Consider the following 22,479-nt stretch of genomic DNA (forward strand, 5'->3'; position numbering starts at 1 on the left):
AATTTTTATGAAAAAATAAAATAATGTCCGATAAAGATTAAAGCCAGCATTCCTATTTCCGCGCAATAATACCGCAGAAACATTATTGATGTTTGCTTCAACGGATTTGTAGCGTATGTATGTATGTATATATGTATGTATAGCGAAATGGCGCGTGGCGCCTGCGTTCAAGAACCGCAACGATCGCGACGTCAGTCTGGATAGCAGCTTTTAGCAGGAATCAATTCCTGCACAGGTACTGGCCTAGAATTAGTAATAGAGTGCGTTTGCGTATCTGTCTTGCAGTGTCTACGATATAAAATAAAATCGCACAAGATATAAATATAACTAAAATTCTCTCTCTGAAAAGGCAGTTATTATAATTAATGATAAAAGTGATATTATATATTTCTTAAATTCTTTTTGTTTTTTTAAAGTGTACTGGCTGATCGAATACCGTTATGTCAGTGTTTATTAATAAAAAAAACTTTTTATTTAATTTATTTTTATATTTCTAATTAAATTAACTATATACCTATATCTTCCTGCTAAGTAAATTTTAGTTCAGAAGTAACACAATATTTTACGTAATATCGAACGTAAGAAATGCATTTCTACATCCGTGATTCTACAATATTAATCTTATACATGCCTACAAATAGATCACCTACAGAAAATGATGTCATCGAGAAAAAAGACAAAACAAACTCCACGAATGTTGAGTCATTTACACAATTGCGTGTTTCAGATGATTATTGAATTAGCCTGGCGTTTGTATACATTTACACAGATAAATCACAAATAAAATAAACCGAGCAAAAATTTCTTCCGCTAATTATTTAATTTTTATTAAAATGTTAGTCAAAAAGAATAAACATGCAATAAATTTTAATCTTTCTTAGATATTCACTAATTTTCTAGGATTAATTTTTTTTATGCCAATTGTCTGACTAGTTAGTTAATTCTTTGTCATTTCTTTTGGGGAATACAAAAAATAAAGAGTTAAAAATTAAATTAGAAAATACCAGCAAAACTCTTATAGATATACGATCCATTTAATAATTTAATATAAATTAACATAGATAAATTTTGAACATAGCTCTCAATATATATGAGAAATAAATCCTCTCTAAGCTGTGTCATTATTTAAGAAAAAAAATATATTTTCAAATAAATAAGAAAAATTCTTATAGACAAAATAATATTGTAAAATTAAAATTGTTTAAATAAAAAAAAAGCTTTATAGAACGTACATAACGAGTAAAAGAAGTGAAAATGATTTCTTGACTTGACAATAGGTGCCATCTATCGGGCGATCATCAAGTAAAGTGAATGGTTGAATGTTCCATTCAAGAATAAATGGAACGCTTACTAGTTGCACCTATACCAGGCTTATAACTCCAGCCGGCATATTTTCGTTGCAAAATATACTTAAATTTCTTACGTACACGGGATTGATACCTAACAAGGAATGTTTTTGTGAGTGCACAATTAATGTACGTATACAACTTTCTATAAATTCGGTAACTATAGAAAAATCGAATGCTTAAAATAACGGTGAAGTTCTTGGAGAATACTAAATCACATATAAGTGCATTCTGATTCATTGGGAGAGAAAGGAAATCAAGCGAAGATGGATGAAGAAGCTATGTGGAAAGGTTTTTACCACAAGATCGTAGAAGAAAAATTAGCAAAAGAAAACGAGAAGAAAGAAAAATCGGAGCACGAAATAAGGTAAAGGGATTTCAGTGCGTTTTATTATTTACGTTGACTTTTAGTTATTTTGTATTTCATATACTTTTCACGTACCTACTTTGACCAAAAACACTAAATTTTCTATAGAAAATTTTATATTATTTATTCAAAGTATGTATTTAAATTGCTAAATATATTACAGTAATAGAGTAATAGAATAACCACTGTTAAATAATTCTATAATTATTTAAAGTTATTTAATAAAATAATCTTATACAAAAATTAAATATCCTATTCATAATAATATTTGATTTGAAATAACGCATATAAGGATAAAATAAGATTCTTCTAACGTTAAAAATATTAATCTAATCAAATAAAGAAAAAATACATTAAAAAAATTATGATATTAATACAATTTATTTTTAACGTGTGGTGCAACAATTAACAGATAAAATTGATAATATATAAACATTTTATCTGCTACGCTCAAATTATTAAAATATTTGAAAGTAATATTAAATTATGACATCAAGAAAAGCAACACGATGTTATGAAGTATGACTTCATTTTTGGCATGAAACTAGAGCGTCGATAACGATGAGCTCTGCATATTCATAATCTTTATGATTAATGATAATGCACTACGATAAACGGGATGTGTGCTCTTAACACATTGGTAAAACCTCAAATTAAATTGTCTGTAACTTAGGCGCGTATGTAGATTCTATTAATAGAATGAGACTAACATTGAGAGTTCGGAGGAGGGACTACGTGGCGACTAACAGGTCTGAGTTCTATACCTGTAGGCAAAACGTATAGGTGCATCTATATATATGTGTAGCTGCTCCACAAGATCTGGTGTCCAAGGTCGGTACGACATACGTTATATGATTCATAGTTACCTCCCGTGACGTCTTTATAAAAGATAATTAACTACTGACGTTGCGTGAGGAATATGAAATCGACCATCTGTGAAAGAATTTGATCAAGTATAATCTGATAGTACCAATAAAAATAATTTATTAACGCACGCATTGCAATTTGTATCCGGTATATAAATACCGAAATATACTTTTGAGCGCTTCTCAAGTTTATTATAATTGTATTATTAATATTCATAATTGTATTATATACTTATCTGTTATATACGCACATTTATTTGTATATTTATTATATGTATAATATATATGTACGTAGGTATAATTAATGTTTACTTAATTTATATTTTTATTATAATTATAATTATAATTCAAGCAAAATAATATGTATACAAACACAATATATACTTGATGCACATATTTATTGTACAAAACATATTTAATTACCATAAAATGCTTTTACAATAAAAAAAATGTTTTACAAGAATAAAATTAATTACAACAAGACAAAAAGTTATAAATGTATACTATATTAATGTATTCTATGATATAATAGTACATTCTCTTAGAAAGCATAACGTCGTGTTTGTTTCTATTTTTATTATATTTCCCACGGTCTTCCACAATTTAATGACGTGCGGCGCAAAATAGCGTGAATGCACGTCATAAGTGGGATCGAGGGAATTCCCTGGGTTTCCTCGATGGGCAATTTGATGAGGAAGAAGTGGAAAGGCACCTTAGATCATCGCTTTAGGTGAATGACTTGCGAGAATTGTTAAAACTTGTAGATCAATTCTAAGCAAAGTTGTAAGACCCGTAACTTGTTCTCGTAAAACTTGTAAGAACTTATGACTAGTATTCTACTTTTGTGCATATGAATCGTAAGAGGTACGATTGTTTGTAAATATCTACGATTTCTTGTAAATCTTATGGCTAAGAAGCTATCTGTAAAGATATTGTATAAAGGTCTCATTCCAACGTAGTTTATAAAATAAATTTTAAGGATTGTGTAAGGTCGTACGTTTACCAAAGACACGTTGACACAGACATCGTGTTAACAGGAGCACGACTTAATCCTCCGTTATCACAGATCATAGAATGGAACTATCCGACAAATTTGATTGGGAAAATGTTGAAATATTGGACGAAGAAAAAATGCTAAATAAAAGATTACTATCAGAAATGATTCACATTAAAAGAAGTAGAAGCGAGGACTAAATTTAGAAAATGATATTTTATCGATAGACCCATTATATGTGAATCTGTTTAAAAGAACGTGATGTTTCTTCTACGTATTCCTCTTGTATTTTTGTCATATTCATCTTACTTTCGCATTACATACCAAATGACCGAGCCAATATCGATTTAACAATCTTATTAACCTCCAGGCAGCCGGAATTTTTTTTATCTGAAAAAGTGCACTTTTGCTAAATATTCTCATATAAGTGTGCAGCCCAGTTTTCAATCATGAGTAATAATTAACTAACAAGGGAAACCTTTCGAGGTGTAAATATAATGTTAAGTCGAGTTATGTTAATGCGGAATTAAATACGAACAAAGACGAGAAAGATTGAATTGTGTAAGTCTTTTGATTACTGAGTGGTTCTGTGAAACGTTTGGAAATAACTATATATAATTTTTATAATTGAACAATTAAAGTTATTTGCACGGGCAACGTGCTAGGCTCTTATTTTTCTTTATAGATATTCGTTTAAATTTGTTGTGAGCTTGATGCGAGTTTGTTAAATTTTTTTTTTTTAATACCATTTTATATTTGAAACTTTCAAAATTATGATATCATCAATACATATATCAAACAGTTGCTGAAGTTTGCTAAAGTGATTGTCGAGTGCTTGGAGTAGCTTTTTTTCCAATAAATATGTTACGTACATGTTAATTGTACATATTACGTAACTGTCGTACTGTTGTGAATTTGTAAACTTATTGTAACGTTCTCAATTTCTTGTTGTATAAGATTTAAAGAGATTTAAAAATGTCATATGTTTATGAAATACAAAAAGAACAAAACACTTTTTAAATATTTTTAACAAAATTAAATTCGTAAATTACTTTAAAAACGTTTAATCTAAGTGGTTATTTTATCTCTTGATAAAATAACAAATACATTACATATTTACGTCATAGGTAATATATTATTATTGACAAATTTGAGGTTGAAAACACGAACGTTCGAGCCTGGCAGTATTATTTCGAGGTCATTTAGCTTATTGAAGGCTACAGCTTATATCACAATAGACTTTATCCTTATTATGTAGATAAACTTGAAATACAAAATACTATTCTAAGTCGATCAACAAAGTGATTGAATATAAACATATTTATATATCTACTAAATAAAAATGTAACGTATAAATTTTAAATAAATTCTAAAAATAAATATGTTCGTATAAAAGATTCGTTTCATCGAATTTTACATAAGTAGATCATAAATTAGCACCGTGTAAAACAATTTGTGATCCGTACAAGATCAATTTATATTAAAATTGATTATTGATTGGAAAGACAACTCCGCTGGATCATCTAACCTTCTAAATTATACTATAAGAATTATACTATATATAAGAATTATACTATAAGAGGTTAAAAGTAGATGAGATACAAATATATTTAAAACAAGATCGGATAAATCTATGTTTTTCAACCGTTGGTCGACCGCAAGATACTCAAGTGGCATGCGATACCATGAATCATTTCGTTCTTGAGTTAAGAATAAAAGAGGCTCAGAAGGATTGCAATGCTTTGCTTTAAAAAAAAAAAGGAATGCAGCAGTGACGCAAGTTAACGAACATCTACTTCTTGTTCTTCTTGTTCTATAATTTAAGAACGTATTTCCTGTTTCATCTTTGTAAATGTTTATAGGTCACAAAATGTATATGACAATATATTCTTAATGTCCATAGTTGTTAACAAAAATATTAAATTTATTAATTGAGTGTTTTACTGTTTTATGCTCTTTTTTTTGTTAAAAAGGACATACGTTCGATTGAAGTCATTGAACTAATTATTTTGTCTTTTAATTTCTTACACAAATACATAAATTGTTTCTTGAAATTAATTGGAATGAGCAACAAACAAAGAAAAGTAAATTAGACATGACAAGCTTAATTATTTAGCGCATTATAAATTCCAGCTTATCTCTGAAGTTATCTTATCTGATGACACATAACTGTTTAAATTTAATTATATAACCGCGTTTGTAATTATGTGTTTAAATTTAATTACACAATGCACTTGTAAATTTTTAAAAGAATATTTAAAAAATACTAAAATACTGTTTTAGAAATTGATAATTCACATAGACAGTAGTAAATATTGCATAATATCATAGTTTTATGCAACTAAATGTTGTTGTAAAACTTGTAAATCACAATTATCCTTTATCAGTTACGTATAAATATTGTCATTATTATTACGACAGGTATAATTATAATTATACGCCCGTTCGAACCAAACAACGTATTTTAATATCTTTGCTAACTATTCGTATAATCAAGTCCCACTCATGTCCTGGTTCCTCCTACTTCCAATCGCTACCTACTTGCTACCTGCGGTTTCCAATCAAATCCTTATTCAGTTTGTAGACAGACCTGGACCAATATGTATTTATCAAAAATGTTCATACAAACTTAAACGAACACTTTTAATTCCATAGAATCTGTAGGCTGTAATTAACAAACATGGGAATTTCAAGCAACTCATGTGGGAATCCTTCTCCGAACCGGGAAAGTATTGTATAATTAAGTTCCCAGTTTATATGACCAAGCCGTAGTGTTATGATAGTCAGTATAAACGAAGCCGCGGAACGAGAATATAGCTTCTAAAAGATAACTTAGACCTAAGAAAATATCCAGTCTACTGAAATGTGAGCATAAACGTCAATTAGTTTCGGTTATCTTTAGTTGATTCTTGCATGTTATATTGTCAGGAAAAGTTCTTTGGAAGTGATATTTGTTAATACACAGTGAATTGCTTTGTCTTATCAATAGAGGTATTACATTCTGTGACAGAAGTCTGTCGAAGTGCAGTTGAACAGTGCGAATGTGTAAAAAGACGTTCAAATTTTTTGTAAACGATTTACTTATTGATTTCATATAATACAGTTTTAATTTTATAAAATTATATTTATTATAAAAAACTTATTATTAATTTAAACAAAAAAGTCAATGATATTAGGCAACTACATTTTTTCATGTTTCTGATAACAATAACGTTTAATATAAAAAAGATTATACAGTTTAAAATAAATCTATATATTGTTATTATGTTTAATATATCAGTTCAAAATAAAATATCTAAAACTGTCAAGGACAAATTTTAAATAAAGTTTAAATGCAAGAAATATAAAAATTAATTTTATTTAACGGTATAACGCGATCTTTTGTCCAAATTTTCATTAGAAGACGTGTTGTGTTTTTGCTAAAGGACTAAGAAAAGGAAAATGGCGCATTTTGAAAAACTGGACGAGAAACATCCTTACTATGCGATCGCTGCTTTGCGAATGTCTCAAAAGCCAGAAGTGAAAGAAGTAACCGTCGCGCGATTCTATTGGAAATTTGTGGCATTCAACTTTATTAGCAAAAGGTGAAAACGAGATTGTCATGTGTGCGCAATGTCCATTGATAGAAAAGCTTGCACTGCGTTTTGGCACAGTAATATTACAATGTTTTATGCGCTTTTCGGAAGCTCCAAGCCATGCTTTTTAGTTTGCATACACAGATGTATGTGCTCGCAGATGTATGTGTTCGCATCCGATATATTTTTTAAAAGTTTTCCCCAGATATTTCCACCTTTCTTCTTTCCCAAAGTCTGATTTATTTATATTCCCATTTCGTTATGAATACCCCACTGACAAGTATTTTCTAAATAACCATATAATAATAAAATTAGTAAATTATGATCTTTAATTAGATGTCAAAATAAATGTTAAATTGGTGTCGTAATTATCAATTTCACATCGATATTAATTTGATAAAGCATTTTTTGCTAGACATAGCATTGGAAAAAGCACTATATAGTATATTTAAGTTTATTAAATTATTTTACCATGTAAATTTTATATTAATTTTATATTATAATAGTGTAAAAGTACAAATTTATACGCTTCTAAATATACATATGTTACATTCATTCACATAAATACCAACTTTATTACATGTATTAGAATAAATTAGAATTTGTTATTTATATGTGCACTAGGATATTTTTAAACTATTTTTGTTAATGTATTAGTGAAAGTAACTTTGCTATTTTAATATTGTTGAATACTTGTAATAATATGTATGTACGTAGATATCATAACACATCCTAGTGAGAAATAACAATGGAATCAATTCGATTCCAATGTCAATTCCATTGGCATTTCTCACTGGAATAAACATTATAAAAAAATTTTATTAAAATATTCAAAAGACTCGAAATTTTGTAATTTTGAAGTTTAGAAACTACTATAATAACTCATTATTAATCTAACATAATATCTGATTTTAGAATACAAGAATCAGATGGCGGCTTTTTTGAAAATCTCGGCACGCTGCTCGCAGAAAAAGCTCGCGTTCAGGAACAAGCAGAAGGTCCGCTTCCAGAAAAGAAGGATGAAACAGAGGAAGAAAAAGAAGAAGAAGAAGACAGCACTTTAAATGAAGAAGGAAGTATCGATGAAGTAACTGAGGTCTTACTGGAAACTGACAGTGACAGAGATGAAAATGAACACGCTCGAAATTTTTTGGCCGAATCGATGGGCTTAAACGTGAGTAATAAAATCTTAAACTAATTACTAATATGACGTGAGGTAAATTGTAAATTTTAGACCACATAAGTTCTTATAAACAAATTCTTATTTAAATAATGATAAAATATCACACTGCAATTCCAGTAGTAATCTGACGTTATTTGTCATCATTTTGATGTCAAAATAATATTAAAGATATCCAAATGACAGTTTGCTCTACCTGGAAATTTTATCTTATTATTATCAATAGCATTTTCAAAATAAAATAGTTATTTTTTTTTTAAAGCCGGATATATAAACGTGGTGAAATTAAATAACTATATTCAGATTTCAAAGTCAAGTGTAGAGTTTGAGATCGATAATGCACTGTCAAAACCAGAAGCACGATAGCTCTTCTCTTAGAGACGATATTATCGTTCCATTTTGAGATTCTAATTTGAAATAAATTATTTCATCGTCTACTTCGGAATATTAATGACTACTCTTTCGGCAAGAGAACAAATTCTCACATGTTAACGGCATGTGAAGTGTTGCCTGAAAATATTTCGAGCTCTCTACCGCATCACCTACGTCAATAGATAACTGGTATTCTGTTCAAGATCAAAACGACTTTGTTTATAATTTTGAAGAACTTTTATATAACGCATTATACACTTGCACAGTCTGATTCAAAACAGATTCGTCGACATGGCAAAATAACTTAAGGTGATAATTGCATTAATTTTCTTGAAATAAAATTAAATTCTTAAAACATATCTTATCGTTGATTTATATCTTTAACAAATGTCGGAAAAAAATTTTTTATAAAAAGGAAAAGCAAAATGATTTTGCTATAAAGTAAAAATTTAGCTATACAGATATGAAAATATAATTTACATAAAACAATTTTATAAAATTGTTAAAATAATTATGTAGAATACCATAGTACACAATGATGTAAAAAAATTTTGATATTCTGAAAATCAGTTTGAATATATCCTACATAATTATTTTGATAATTGACTAAAATTATTTTTAGATCTGTATCAGGCTAAATATTTAGATACTTTAACAAAATCATTCTTTTCATCTAAAAACTATTTATAGCAACATATAAAACGATTTAAACGTTAAAAATTTTCATAGATTTGGTACACTTATAAATTAATAAACAATATTTCTCGTTATTTTGTCGTCATCTTCATAAGCACGCATGAGATGCTATTTTATAAACTATTTTATAAACTTGTTATTCGTAATTCTACGCTGAGGATATTCTCTGGATTATTACTGCAAAACATAATTAATTTTTTATATTTGTAATAAGCATTTATCATTTATGCTCTTGTTCGTGAGATCGAAACTTCATATTTTCTGTATGTTGTTGCACGTCCTACCGCGATTGAACGACCGGTAACAATATTGATTTTTCCAAAGGTCTCAGTCTGGTAGGGAAGCTAGTCGAAGTTAGACGCTCCCTTGCGTTGCCATGCGAAACGCTGTCACAATTTTCTTTGTTCAGCTTTACCTTTAAATCGGTTTATTTCAAAATAATACACTTATCTGAATTCGACAAACCACTTTTTCCTAAAATGGACATAAAAGAAGAAAGATGTGTAAGTCTAACGTGAAATATATTAAATTATTTTATTATCGCGTTAGGTTTTTATTTACACTATAATCGATGTTAAGTATAAAAGTGTTAATTTAATTCATACAAATTATAGTCAATTTACGGAATAATATTTTATTATCACTTTCTGTAATCATAAATAGTTTTATTACAAGAAATTCATTAATATAGTGAATATACTCTTTCATATATTTTATTCTGTATATGATGTCATACGCAATCAAATGTTTCAATAAATTTTTATTAATTCAAGAACAATCGCTTATTCTGGAGGTTCAAAGTCGGACTTTGATTCAAAATCGATAGCAATTTTCTCTCTGTATAATACCCGTTTGTACACTCTCTGTACACTAGGGTGTTATGTCTTACGCTTAATCGAGCAGTTAAACTCAATCTGAAATGAGATCCACGTGTTCGTGCGTTAGCAAATCCACTAATACAAAGTCGTCTAGTCGACGTACGACGACTCTGATCTGTTGGTCCATCTATTCCTGGCAGTATGGTGCTCGCCTTCGTAAAGTTCCTGTCTTGTCTTCTCACGCTGATTATCCTGACCATCTTCTTTAGCTTCATCGCTAAAGAAGAGATGTTGTCATCCGATTAATTGTACTATCAATTCTCAAAATATATCTTTGTCAAGAAATTTTAGAAGAATAAAACTTCCAGTGAAATTATTTATATCTTTCTACATACAATTAGTGAGTGGTTTAATTTATCAAGAGAGTAGCAAGTTTCCCTTAAATTAATTCGTTTCAAATTATTAGAGAGAGAATTTTAATATATCAAAAATCTTCGGCGAGGTATGCAAGAAATGTGTGTTCTGTAATGTTAAGTGAAATATAGTTTTACTTGTTGTGGTATAAATGTGCTACTTTAAAAAAGTAAATGTGTATCGTCAAGATAATTGCAAATATATTACTGATAAAATATGTGCGACATTTTCATTATATTATAAACCAATTTTAATTTAAAATTAAATGTTTAAACATAATTAATAAGCAATTGCGCGCGTATACATGTATTCAAAAATAATATTAAACCGTAACACAAAATTAAAACTTTAATAAAAAATCAAAGAATTATTTAAATAATAGAAAATGTTATTAATAAATGTCAATTTAATATAATAATAATATGATAACAATACATATTATAAATATAATTTTTTAGAATATAATTTTTTAAACTATTAAATTTAAACAGTTAAAACAAGCTACAACATTTCGATATTTTGAATTTGATAAGCTGAATTTATAAAAATAAATAACTCAGAAAACCAGACTACTTTCTTTTTCTGTTCGATAGGCTCTTGAAAAATTGGCAAATTGTCAGGAACACAGTTTAAAAATGAAACAAATTATAACACAGTATCGTCTGTTTTTCAATATCTACAGTAATGTTCTTATTTTTTATTAATTAATTTTATTATTAATAGATTTCTTCAAACATAAATCAGTATATTTTCTGTGATTATTTTATCGCGAGATATTTCTACTGAAAAACTCAGCATCAATGAATTTTTTTCCATCATAATACAGTTATGCACATAAAAATAATATATATATTATAAATTATTGTATTAGTATTGCAAAGAATAATTATGATCATTATAATGAGGTAAAGTAACTGACGTTTTAAACGGACTCATCCTCGTCGAAAAATAGAATTGGTATTGGAGTGGGCGTAAGGAGTTGGACCGTCTCAAAATTGCATAATTCTACGAAAATTAAACGAGGACGGAATACGAAGGACAAAACTATCTTCATACATTCGTACATTCCATTATCATACAACGGGTATCTCGATGTGCCTTGATGGCCAATGAACTAATTGTTAGTATATCAACTTTCATTGGACGTAATTGTGCGAACGTATGAACGCATTGTAGTTGCACTTGGTCTGTGGGTCACTCTAAACGGGATACGGCATAGTTCTTTCATGTTCAGATTCGCCTATTGTTTTCAGACTATTTATACACACAATCATGATATTCATTTCTTAAAATCTCTCACTCTAGCTTTGTATCACACATCTAAAAATTATTAGCGCGACATAAATAATACATGTAATAAAAATTAATAAAGAATTAATTATCAACCATATTAAATATTTATTATTTTAGAAGATTTCGTCTTATTAGTAATGTATTTCGGACGTATTGCAAATTTAATCTCACTGTCAGAGTCAATTGCTGTTGGCAACTGTATTTGCCAGTAAACATTAATATTGAAGGTTATGTCCTAATTCTAGTTTTGTCATACAAAATTCTTAATTGGATCATCTTCTTTAAAAATTAAAAGTTTCTATATGAACAACAAAACATGTAAAGTCTATAAAAAATTACTTTAATTTCAACAACTCGATATAATAATACGTTGATGTAGTATTACAGTCTATTACTGCAATCAAAAATATATTAAATATACCTATAATAAGTTAATACATATAGTTTTTTAGAAACGTTTAATTTAATAGTTTTATTTAACAATTTGTTTTAAAATTATAATTTGGAATTTTAATAATTTCGCGTAAATTATCTATACTAAACTTCCAAAGTTCATAATCATTATGTTATTTCAAAAAATATTATAGCATGTGTGTGCAGATAGTTTATTTAGAAAATACCTGTTTAAAATCGATGATTTGATACTAGCTATTTTAAGCATATTACATTTTATCACATCACTGATCATCTTTCTGTTAAAAACATTGAAGCAGCAATGTAAGATTTAATTATATAATAGTAAACTTTTTCACATATTTTTAAGTTGTTAGTAAAACACATTAATCGATATAGGTAATCTTCAGTGTTCACTAACAATCTAAAATTTGTCACAGCATGGGTTAAAATTTATTTGTTTTCTTAAAGAACGTAAACTTTTATAAAATAACATGTTTTTACACTGATAATTTGATAATAAATTCTTTTATCTAGAAATGTCAAAAAATTGTATTCAAGAAAATTTCATTGTAATACATGCTAAAAATAGAAACGTAATTTATTTTCGGTTCTCTCTTGTGCACAAATAAAATTATATAAAATATAATATGATGAAAATTTCAATAACGATATATATATATATATATATAAATCTTACCTTAAATTTATCTTTCATTCTCACATCAATTGGCATACTTGTGCATGCTTATATTATAGACTGTCATTGTAGATATCAACTAATTCTATAACATCACGATTTATGCGTGCCACGGTTGATGGCAATCGTTGATTATGCATACAAACGATTGAATATGCGACGACTCAGTATATTGTCGATAAGAAAGGTCGTGGCCATCGTGAAAGTTCATCTTTGGCCGTCGAAGTGAATTTAATACCGCAACGAAATTCATCGATCGTGCATGCGATAAATTGGCATCCTCTGTCATTAATAACGCATAAAATACTTTCGGGAAACTATCTTTATTAGTTAAAGCAATCACTTTTATTACCCCTCTCCTCTCTTACATCGAATGTGAGTGTACAGGGGTCAGTGCGCGGCATTCTTTGTCCTCACGCAAGGTCTGATGCGTTTGCGTGAGCAGGTCCAACGTCTAATTGAAACTAGGACCACTGGTGCATGAACGTCATTGTTCTTACCGAACAACATGATCTTCTGTCTTGCATCTCCACGGGTCATTGTCGCGCCGTTCTAGATTTCTTTTCGCTAGATATTCTATCCGTTATCGTCTAAGTCACAGCTGTTCGAAACGAATCGTCTAAGAAAATTGTTGGTGCATCGCTTAATGTAAAAAAAATTATGATTTAGCCATAAATTTAATGATGATTGGACGTTGAACACAAATAGTGCAAATCACAAAAGAACTACGTAAAAATTGTAAAATGTGTAAAACTCAATGTAATTATACGACAGTCCGTGTGATTATTATTCGTGAATCGACAAGTGAATAATTACATGAGGTTTAACATGGTGAGCACAAATCCTCATAAGGATCGGCGATATAGATCGCCCATAGGGACAAACACCCTCAACCGTAAGAGAAATACATTTTGTGGAGTGCCAAAGGCTGAAATCGAACGTAGGACTAATGCACTTTTACAATCCATGACGGTGAGTCTGAACATTACAGACGGTTGTGATAAATAATAAAACAAATTTATAAAGACATTTATTCGAGAAAATATAAATTTAATACTTCTATTTGAAAATTACATTAGTGTTTTATTGATTTATATATCTTTTTATTTTTAAACATAGCGTATTTATTCCAATACACACTTCCGTTTTGCTACAATATTTTAATTTCTTTATTCTAAAAAAATACTAATATACAAATTAAAAATTATTATTTCATTTTAAACTGTATTTAATTTTGATTACTGATTTGAAAAATTGTATTTTATTTTGTATTTATTATATACACATATGTTACATACATTATGTGTAGATATACATATACATAAATTATATTTTTTTAACAACAATTAGAAAATCCGGTAATTAAAAGCACTACTTAGATTCAAATTTAAAATATGAAATATATATACACACACATACACACATTTATATTATCGTTGTATAATGATTTACAGAAATAATCAAATGTACTAACAATTATCTACAATTAATTGATTCTAAGAAAGTAACCAATAAAAACAATTTTTCAATTTCAGTACAGCATATATAACTAAATAAATATCTATAGTATTACTACAGATCTTTGTTCATGAATTTCGAAAAAAAATTTGTAATTGATGTTATGATTGAATGAGAGTACCATGAGTCATTTTAATTACATATATATTTCTTGAAAAGTTTTTCTACCTTGTTAAGACGTTATTTATTAACATAATGTATTGTCCACAGATCGAAGAACTTTATGCTGCACTAGTGTATATGACACAACATCAAATTGGCTTCGACGTTTCAAAAGAATGTAGTCAAGAAACTCTTTTGAACTATTTACAAAGTGCCTTCAAAATTGATAATAAAACACACGAGAGAGTGTTGGAACAAACGCAAAATCTTGAGGTAGTTTATTTTTATAGTTATTTTACAATCAGTTTACAATGACATATTAAATAATATGTCATTGTAATTTTATCATATTGTATACATTAAAAAATTTTATCACATTTGCTCATATTTAGCCACCAGAATTGCATCTTAATATTGAAGTAATCGAAGCCAAAGAATTAGTCCCCAAAGATTCGAATGGAAAAAGTGATCCTTTCTGTGCCCTTTATCTCGAATCAGCGCCTACTAGAAGATATAATACTGCCGTGAAAACATGTACGTTAAGTCCAATTTGGGAAGAACACTTTGAACTGTGAGTAAGATATATATGTTTCTCTACTTTTGTAAAAGAATTGCATTACATTATATTTTTAATCTTTTGTGGACAAAAACGCTTTAAAAAAAGACTTAAAAGCAAATTTTGCTTTTTAAGGATTTTCTGGATCCTCAATGAATTAAATTTATAATAAAATTTATAATAAAATTCTAAAATTCAAATTTAAAAAATGTAATGTGATTATCGTGAAACTTGATTTAGGACATTTTTAATATCCTAAATTTAATAAAAAATTATTAAAATACATTAATAATATGAATTTTGAATGTAACCTGAAAATGTCGAATTTCGAAAGGGTAACAGTTTCTAATAAAGAAAAATCTTTAACATACTATACCAATTTTAATTAAAAAAAATATTTAAAAGAGGATATAAACATATTAAATATTTTAATATAGTTAGTAGTTAATTTTAGTAATTAATTGCATATAAATACAACAATTAATTAAATACTGTGTTAGAGTCAAAACCTAAGATTATTTACACTTTTAAAAAATTTATTAGATATAATTATAATATTCTATCTATTTTATATTGTATATGTTATTATTTAGGCCGCTGGAGGACCCTGAAAATGACAATTTGTATCTTGAAGTATGGTAAGTCATACGTTATACACATTGCTGTCTATTGTATAATTATTATTATTAATTACATAAGCCTACAAAAAATATTTTTTTCTTTATCAAGAATTGGCAATATGTAATCCCGAAAGATTTTGACATGCTAAAATCAAATCTATAGCCCAAATTACTTCATTACATCGAGATATTTTAATTTAAGAATGTCTGAAATAGGTCTTTTTGGAACATTTAGATTAGAATATCTCAGAAACTTGACATGATGGAGCAATTTTGGTCTATGGATTTGATTTTAGTATGTTAAAAACCTTCGGGGTTACATACAGTTGTTTCTAGACCAAATTTCATGTTGGCCTGTGTTATTAATTATTAATCAAACTTATATTATATATACATATGTTTTCTAGGGATTTCGATGCTGCCGAAACTGTGCCTGAAAAAATGAGTAAAGTTAAAGATATTAAAGGTGTTCGTGGCTTAGTTAAATTAGCCAAAGAAATTGCAGTAACAGCTACAACTGGTAGTCATAATAATGAATTCATTGGTCGATGTCGGATATCTTTGAAGGTAATATAAAATTTATTTAAAGGGTTAAAGCATATTTTAATACATAAATCTTACTTTATAAATATATTACATTACTTTAACATTGTATTAATTTTTTTAATATTAAATAACTATAGTATCACAAATGTACGTATGTTATATGTTTATATTTGTTTAGGATATACCCACAACGGGTCATACTATGTGGTACGCTCTAGACAAAAAAAATAAGTCCAAACGTCGTGGCGTTGTAAAGCTTCGATTAGCTTTTAGTGCAGAACATAATGCACAAGTAGCCGCACAAGAACACAGGCACCTGCTAAGAATGCTGCTGCTTCATGAGATTGAAATGGAAAAAATTGAAAAGTATTGCTGGTGTGGTCGTTGGTCGGGACCAGCAGAAGCGCTCATTCTTCAACATAGCGCGCAACGTGGCTTACTAGCCAGGAATCTCGCTCTAGCGCAATGGATTGAATACGCAAGGATCCACGAGGAACATCCATTAAGTTTTACAATCTTTAATGAACTTATAGTCAATTTGCTTAGACCAATGGATAGTGGTCTGTTCTCCGTTGATGAAACTAAACTCTTTTGGAAAGCCACAAAGAAAATTGTATTTTCATGCTTAAACACTGTACGAAAAATTAGAAAATTGATTTTAGGGAACCAAAATACGATAATCCAATTAACTTCCATTTTAAGGTAATTACTTATATTCTTGCAATTTTATTAATTTTACAACACGTGATTGTATTAATAATGAGATGTTTGGATGATATTTAATATAAAAAGAGAGAAATGCTTCAAATATTGTTAAAATCAAACTGTTAAAAAAATTTCGATTTTTTTAGGGTATTATCATCTATATCATCTTTAAAAGTTCCGGAAGATATTGAACTCTTTCCGACCAAAATGTACTTTTGGTTTCCTGAATCTGAAGATTTAAAAATAGACATACTCCAAGGTTTAGAATATACTATTGTACAAAGTTGTGCTGAATGGTAAGCAAAACAAAGTGCATAAACTTTTATTCTTTTGCTATAATAAACTACAAGTACACACTTTATATTCTAGGTTTGAACATATATTAAGCAATAATATGCCTGAAACAGAATCTGATGAAGACGCGCTTAGGTATCACATTAAAATAATTCAACTAATTAGAGCAGATTTACAAAGAGCTATTGATTATTATGACAAAATATTCATAAAGTAAGTCGATTTGTCTTATAAGATGTTGTATGTCCGCAGAGTGTATTCAATAAACGATATTTAAGTATTAATTACAAATTTTAGGAAAATCAATATTCCATATGCAAGAATGATGTATATTGCGTATGAAAAGAGAATCAGTGATATGTGCATGATCATTATAGAGGACGTATGTGCTAGATTGAAACGAATTGAAGTTGATAGCACTGATAATGCGGAATTGAGCCTGGGCACGACTCTATTCGAACTTTACCTTGCACTTCAAAGATATGACACGTGAGTTTACATAACTTTAAAAAATTTATCTACTTAAGCACATTTTAAACATTTCACTTATTTCTATATGCAATTTACAGACTTGGTCAAGTACTTTGTGCCGAAGGAGAATTAGAGAATATGAAGATACAAAATTATTACGATTGGTTTAAGGGCGGTGTCGCGCATTGGCTGGAAATCGCAGTGTATAAAGCACTTAAACGCATCGACAGAGCAGTCGAAATTGATACTTTGCAACCAGTTGACAGTAGCGTTCAGTATAGTTCAAGCGCTGTAGATACGTTAACAACATTTTATCAAATTAAAGTTTTTTGGACGCAGCTAGCGTGGCCTGACGTTGAAGGTTCTTATACGTTCATAGCAAGAATTATTGACGTAAGTTTAAAAATTTTGACATATTTAAGTTATAATTGATATATAGCGTGTGTTGTTAATAAGAAAAGTATAATACATTATAGACAAATAGATAAAATTGAAATTACAATAAAGATAAACTTTAAGCAATTTATAATAGAGAATAATTAATTGTTTTGTAGGATATTTGTAAGTGTTCCATGGCATATGCTGATAAAATGGCAGCAAAAGCGGAGATAACAACGGAATTAGAACAACTTTCGCAGAGTAGCGTTTATGAAAAACGTTTTACAATATCGACGGCCTGGTGCTTTGCTATTAATAATATCGATTATATCAGAACTTCGATTGCACCGCTGGCTCAGGATTTGGGATTACAGAATATTATAGATGCTTTAGGAGAGCACAAGACTCATGAAGAGGCTGATCGTTGTCGACAAACTCTTCAGCTTATCATTAACAATGCCACAGATACTGTGAAGAACAAGATCATAGAGTTGTTGGAAGTTGTAGCCAGCAAAATGGCTCCTGCAATGAATAGGTACATAAATATAACTGAGAAAATGTATCAATTACTTTAAATTATCATTAATTTGTAACAATTATAAGAAATTTTATAAAAGGTACATGTAAATAATTTTTTAAAATTTATTTACGTTTTATAAAGTATTTTAATAAATAATTTGAGTTTTCAGGTATCTCATGGAGGGTGCCGAATTAATTGACACAACTAGCAACGCGATGGATCGACTGTTACAGTATTTAGACAGTAATCTTGCAATTTTGCATGATAATCTCAACGAGGACAACTTTAACAGAGTTCTCCATGTGATTTGGGAAATCATATCACAAACGTTGTATGATCTAGTCAACACTAATTTAGAGGTAAATGCACACAATCAATCAAGAACACAATCACATTCTTTGCTTACTATAAAAGGTTTCAATTGTTTCATAAAATAATTGTTGCTTACAGAAACGACGACCACCAGCATTTTATTCGAATTTGCATAAAACTCTTCATACGCTCATCCGATTCTTTAATCTTGGTGCTGACGAAACAACAAACATTCAGGTTTTGGAAAAAATAGAACGTCTCCTAAACTTACATGGACTTGAGACTGCTGAGCTCATACATCGTTATCATCAAGAACGTATAGAGGAACAGAAGAAAATGGAAGAACCTATTTACGGTCTCGTCAGCATCAAAGCATATTTTGTTGATAATTTATTGAACATCCAGATTCTAAATGCCAGAAATCTCCGATGTATGGACAGCAATGGTGAGCAAATTAAATTTTTTTATAACAAAATATAAAAAGTTGACAGGATCTTTTTACACACTTTAAAATTGATGTTTGCAAAAGCAATAAAAATGTTATTGGACGAAAATTGTTAATTAACTTAAATAAACATAAGAAGTTTTACAGTTACGAGAAGAAGATATAATATTATCTGATAATTAGAAGTGTTCTGGTGATACAATTAAATTAATAAATTAAAATAAACAATAAACCTCCCAGTGACCATCTGCACAGTTAGGACATATAGTGTGGTCGTAGTAATTTCGGATGTCTTAAGAGGAAATTGGTTTCAACTGTTAAGGGGTTTTTTACGGCTGATGAGGACTCTGTGAAGTCGAAACGTACCGTATATTAATGTTATCATTATAATAAATTTATAGATATATTTAACAACCATTATTAAGCTCAATTTATTCTTGACCTGGGTGGTTTATTGTTAATTTTAATTTGTTAATTTATTTGAGCTGTTTATAATTCAATTTCAATTAAATTAAATTAAATAATACGAAACAGATATTTCACAAGCTAATTAATCGTAATAATAAATATAACATTTGTTTGGTTTTTTGATGAAAAATATAATAGGTATCAGTTCAGATAAATTCAATCGCTGGTAAAAAAGTCGCGAAAATTAGAGGGAAGAATGACATTTTTTTTTTTCGATTTTATAGGCAAGCATTTTGTAAGCAAGCTGTCTACTCTCGAGCGTAAACTGCATTCAAAATCTAAACAAAAAGTCAAAGAAGGGAAGACAAGTATGTAAAAGTGTAGAATACAAAGTGAAATTCTTCCTCATCAATTATATATAATTCTCTGTCAAATTGCTTGCTGTCGCGAAAATAGCATTTTGGGAATGCATGGCACGAATAAATATGTATTTGTATTTATAAAAGTAGAAAAATAATCTCTAATGAAAACAGTGGTCTTCCTGGCTCAAAAAGATTGGAGATTGTCATAGAATATTGTTTACGTCGATTATTTGCAATTTTTTATCTATGAGGTTTTCTAAAATTATTATTATTATTATTATTATCGTATATCTGAAAAATATAATTTACAAATTGTTAATTAAAATTAATTATTTCTATATAAAACTAAATTACTGTTAATGAACCTCACCGATAAGAATTGCGAGGGCATTGATAATCATCATCACCGTGCATGAAAAGTTTCACAGTGGGTTTTACGAATATTATAAATCGTATTATATAAAATATGATTTTTCTGTATCTATTACAGGTAAATGCGATTCCTACGTGAAGATCAGATTATTACCTGAGGAGAAATTTGCCGAAATTAAGACGCCTAAGACGCATGTGCAGAAGGAAACGCAGTTTCCCCTTTTCGACGAAACGTTTAACATGTTAGTAATATAGCTAATCATTATTGTTTAAAATTATTACGAATATGAAGTAAAATAGAAGTTAAAAAATATAATAAAATACTATGAGAGAAATAATTCTAACACTTTACAGTCCTCTTACTCCGGATCAAAGAGCTGTAGAGAACGCTATAGTGGCATTTGAATTAAAAGACAAGGACTTTCTTAGAGCAAGATTCATGGCTGAAGCTTTCCTGTCATTTAATGAGATTCCTGACACTGAACCTGAAACTGGCTTTACAATGTTAGATCAAATTCATTTAAAACTTTCGCGTCCAACCAAAAAAAGTATGTAATAATGATATGAAATAATAAATTAGCTTTTATTACATATGTTTCAGAAAATTATCGGGTTACTCTATTTTAGTGATAATAATTATAGACCACATTCTTACAGCTTAATTTTTTAATTTGAAGATTATACAGAATATGGCCCGTATTCAGAACACGCTTTTATATAAATGTGCGCTTTTATTTCTGAAATTTTATAACATATGTAATGTAAACTATATGTCAAATGTGCGCCAACATTGTTATAAGCGCATTTTGAATACGGACCCATATATTTATCGAATATTTATACAAATATAAATATTTTATTAATTATTCATATAAATGACCTATTAAATATAACTTTGTATTCATTTAAAGATACGGACATCATTCGCGCATTGGAGCATCGGAAAGGAGACCATCAAGCAATGGACTTCATTTCAAGGCTTAATATCAAAGCGAATACTAAATGATCCACGTGGAGCGTCAACTTTGACATTGATCTACGTTTGGATAATTTTCGAAAATACGCAATACAAAATGTATTCACGCAACTCAGTCTGTACAAGGCATGGCAATGTTAATATCGCGACCTGCCTTATCAAAAGTCGCTGTGAATATTTCTTGATAAACGTGCTTCGGTCAGAGTATTTTTATAAAGTCCACAAAACGAAGCTCACAAATGTCTTAAGGCTGTGCACAGTTTCAATCGTTTTTATACTTTCGAGAGAATTATTCAATAACGCATTTCGAAACTTTAATCGAAAACTGTAAGGCTGAGTAAGTGCTACTTAGAGAGAAGTAGAATTATATTTATTATAAAGTAATAAAATCATGTTGAACAACTATAATACATACTCAAAAATATTTTTATAATATAATTTAAACAATAAATTATATTTGTAATGTAACAAAAATTTGGAAATGTCTTTTATATATGTACAAGAAATATTGCCTTATACACTCAACAAGTGAAACATATTGTATATATAGATCTTAATAATATTAAATAATTTAATAATTGATATTGTATATTATTGTTCTATGTGTCATTATACAGTTTTTGTATATTATTGTTCACTGTCATTATACTGTTTTATTTAAAAAATATAACTTTATCGTTAACAACATTTTTTGTTTGTATTTTGTATGTATATTTTTAATAACAATTTTAGTGTTTTATACAATGCAATTTACAACAAATTAAAAGCAATCATGATAAATAGTGTTACGTTCTCATTGGCTATGTTAGAAATATATGCGCAAGAGTACACTTGAGTGTCTTCCCATCGTGGATAACACAACCATAGTCATCAATTTCGT

At 28.7% G+C, this 22,479-nt stretch overlaps 1 protein-coding gene across 4 annotated transcripts; it reads left to right on the top strand.

Moving 5' to 3' along the window:
* The first annotated feature begins 203 nt into the window (after nt 1-203).
* Nucleotides 204-21,996, top strand: stac (C2 and C2B_Munc13-like domain-containing protein staccato). Of its 4 annotated transcripts, none has more exons than XM_018543832.1 (19): nt 204-235; nt 1,278-1,713; nt 8,064-8,322; nt 14,743-14,907; nt 15,027-15,205; nt 15,784-15,828; nt 16,218-16,377; nt 16,535-17,058; nt 17,208-17,357; nt 17,431-17,568; nt 17,653-17,844; nt 17,925-18,219; nt 18,381-18,739; nt 18,894-19,083; nt 19,175-19,481; nt 20,174-20,257; nt 20,742-20,865; nt 20,978-21,171; nt 21,535-21,996. In XM_018543832.1, the coding sequence occupies exons 2-19, from the start codon at nt 1,613-1,615 to the stop codon at nt 21,627-21,629; spliced, it is 3,561 nt and encodes a 1,186-aa protein (XP_018399334.1). In that variant the 5' UTR covers nt 204-235; nt 1,278-1,612; the 3' UTR covers nt 21,630-21,996. The 4 variants fall into 4 exon arrangements, with proteins under 4 accessions (XP_018399334.1, XP_018399333.1, XP_018399335.1 ...); XM_018543831.1 differs by lacking the exons at nt 204-235; nt 1,278-1,713 and adding exons at nt 6,364-6,438; nt 6,999-7,157; XM_018543833.1 differs by lacking the exons at nt 204-235; nt 1,278-1,713; nt 20,174-20,257 and adding exons at nt 6,364-6,438; nt 6,999-7,157.
* The last annotated feature ends 483 nt before the right edge of the window (nt 21,997-22,479 follow it).

This window comes from Cyphomyrmex costatus, unplaced genomic scaffold (genome assembly GCF_001594065.2).
Source record: "Cyphomyrmex costatus isolate MS0001 unplaced genomic scaffold, Ccosl1.0 scaffold4, whole genome shotgun sequence".
NCBI lineage: Eukaryota > Metazoa > Arthropoda > Insecta > Hymenoptera > Formicidae > Cyphomyrmex > Cyphomyrmex costatus.

Excerpts from the sequence above, each read along its gene's own strand:
- stac (XM_018543831.1), top strand. Across the intron at positions 15,829-16,217 it reads AATTTGTATCTTGAAGTATG|GGATTTCGATGCTGCCGAAA; the intron begins GTAAGTCATACG and ends TATGTTTTCTAG. Across the intron at positions 21,172-21,534 it reads TTCGCGTCCAACCAAAAAAA|ATACGGACATCATTCGCGCA; the intron begins GTATGTAATAAT and ends ATTCATTTAAAG.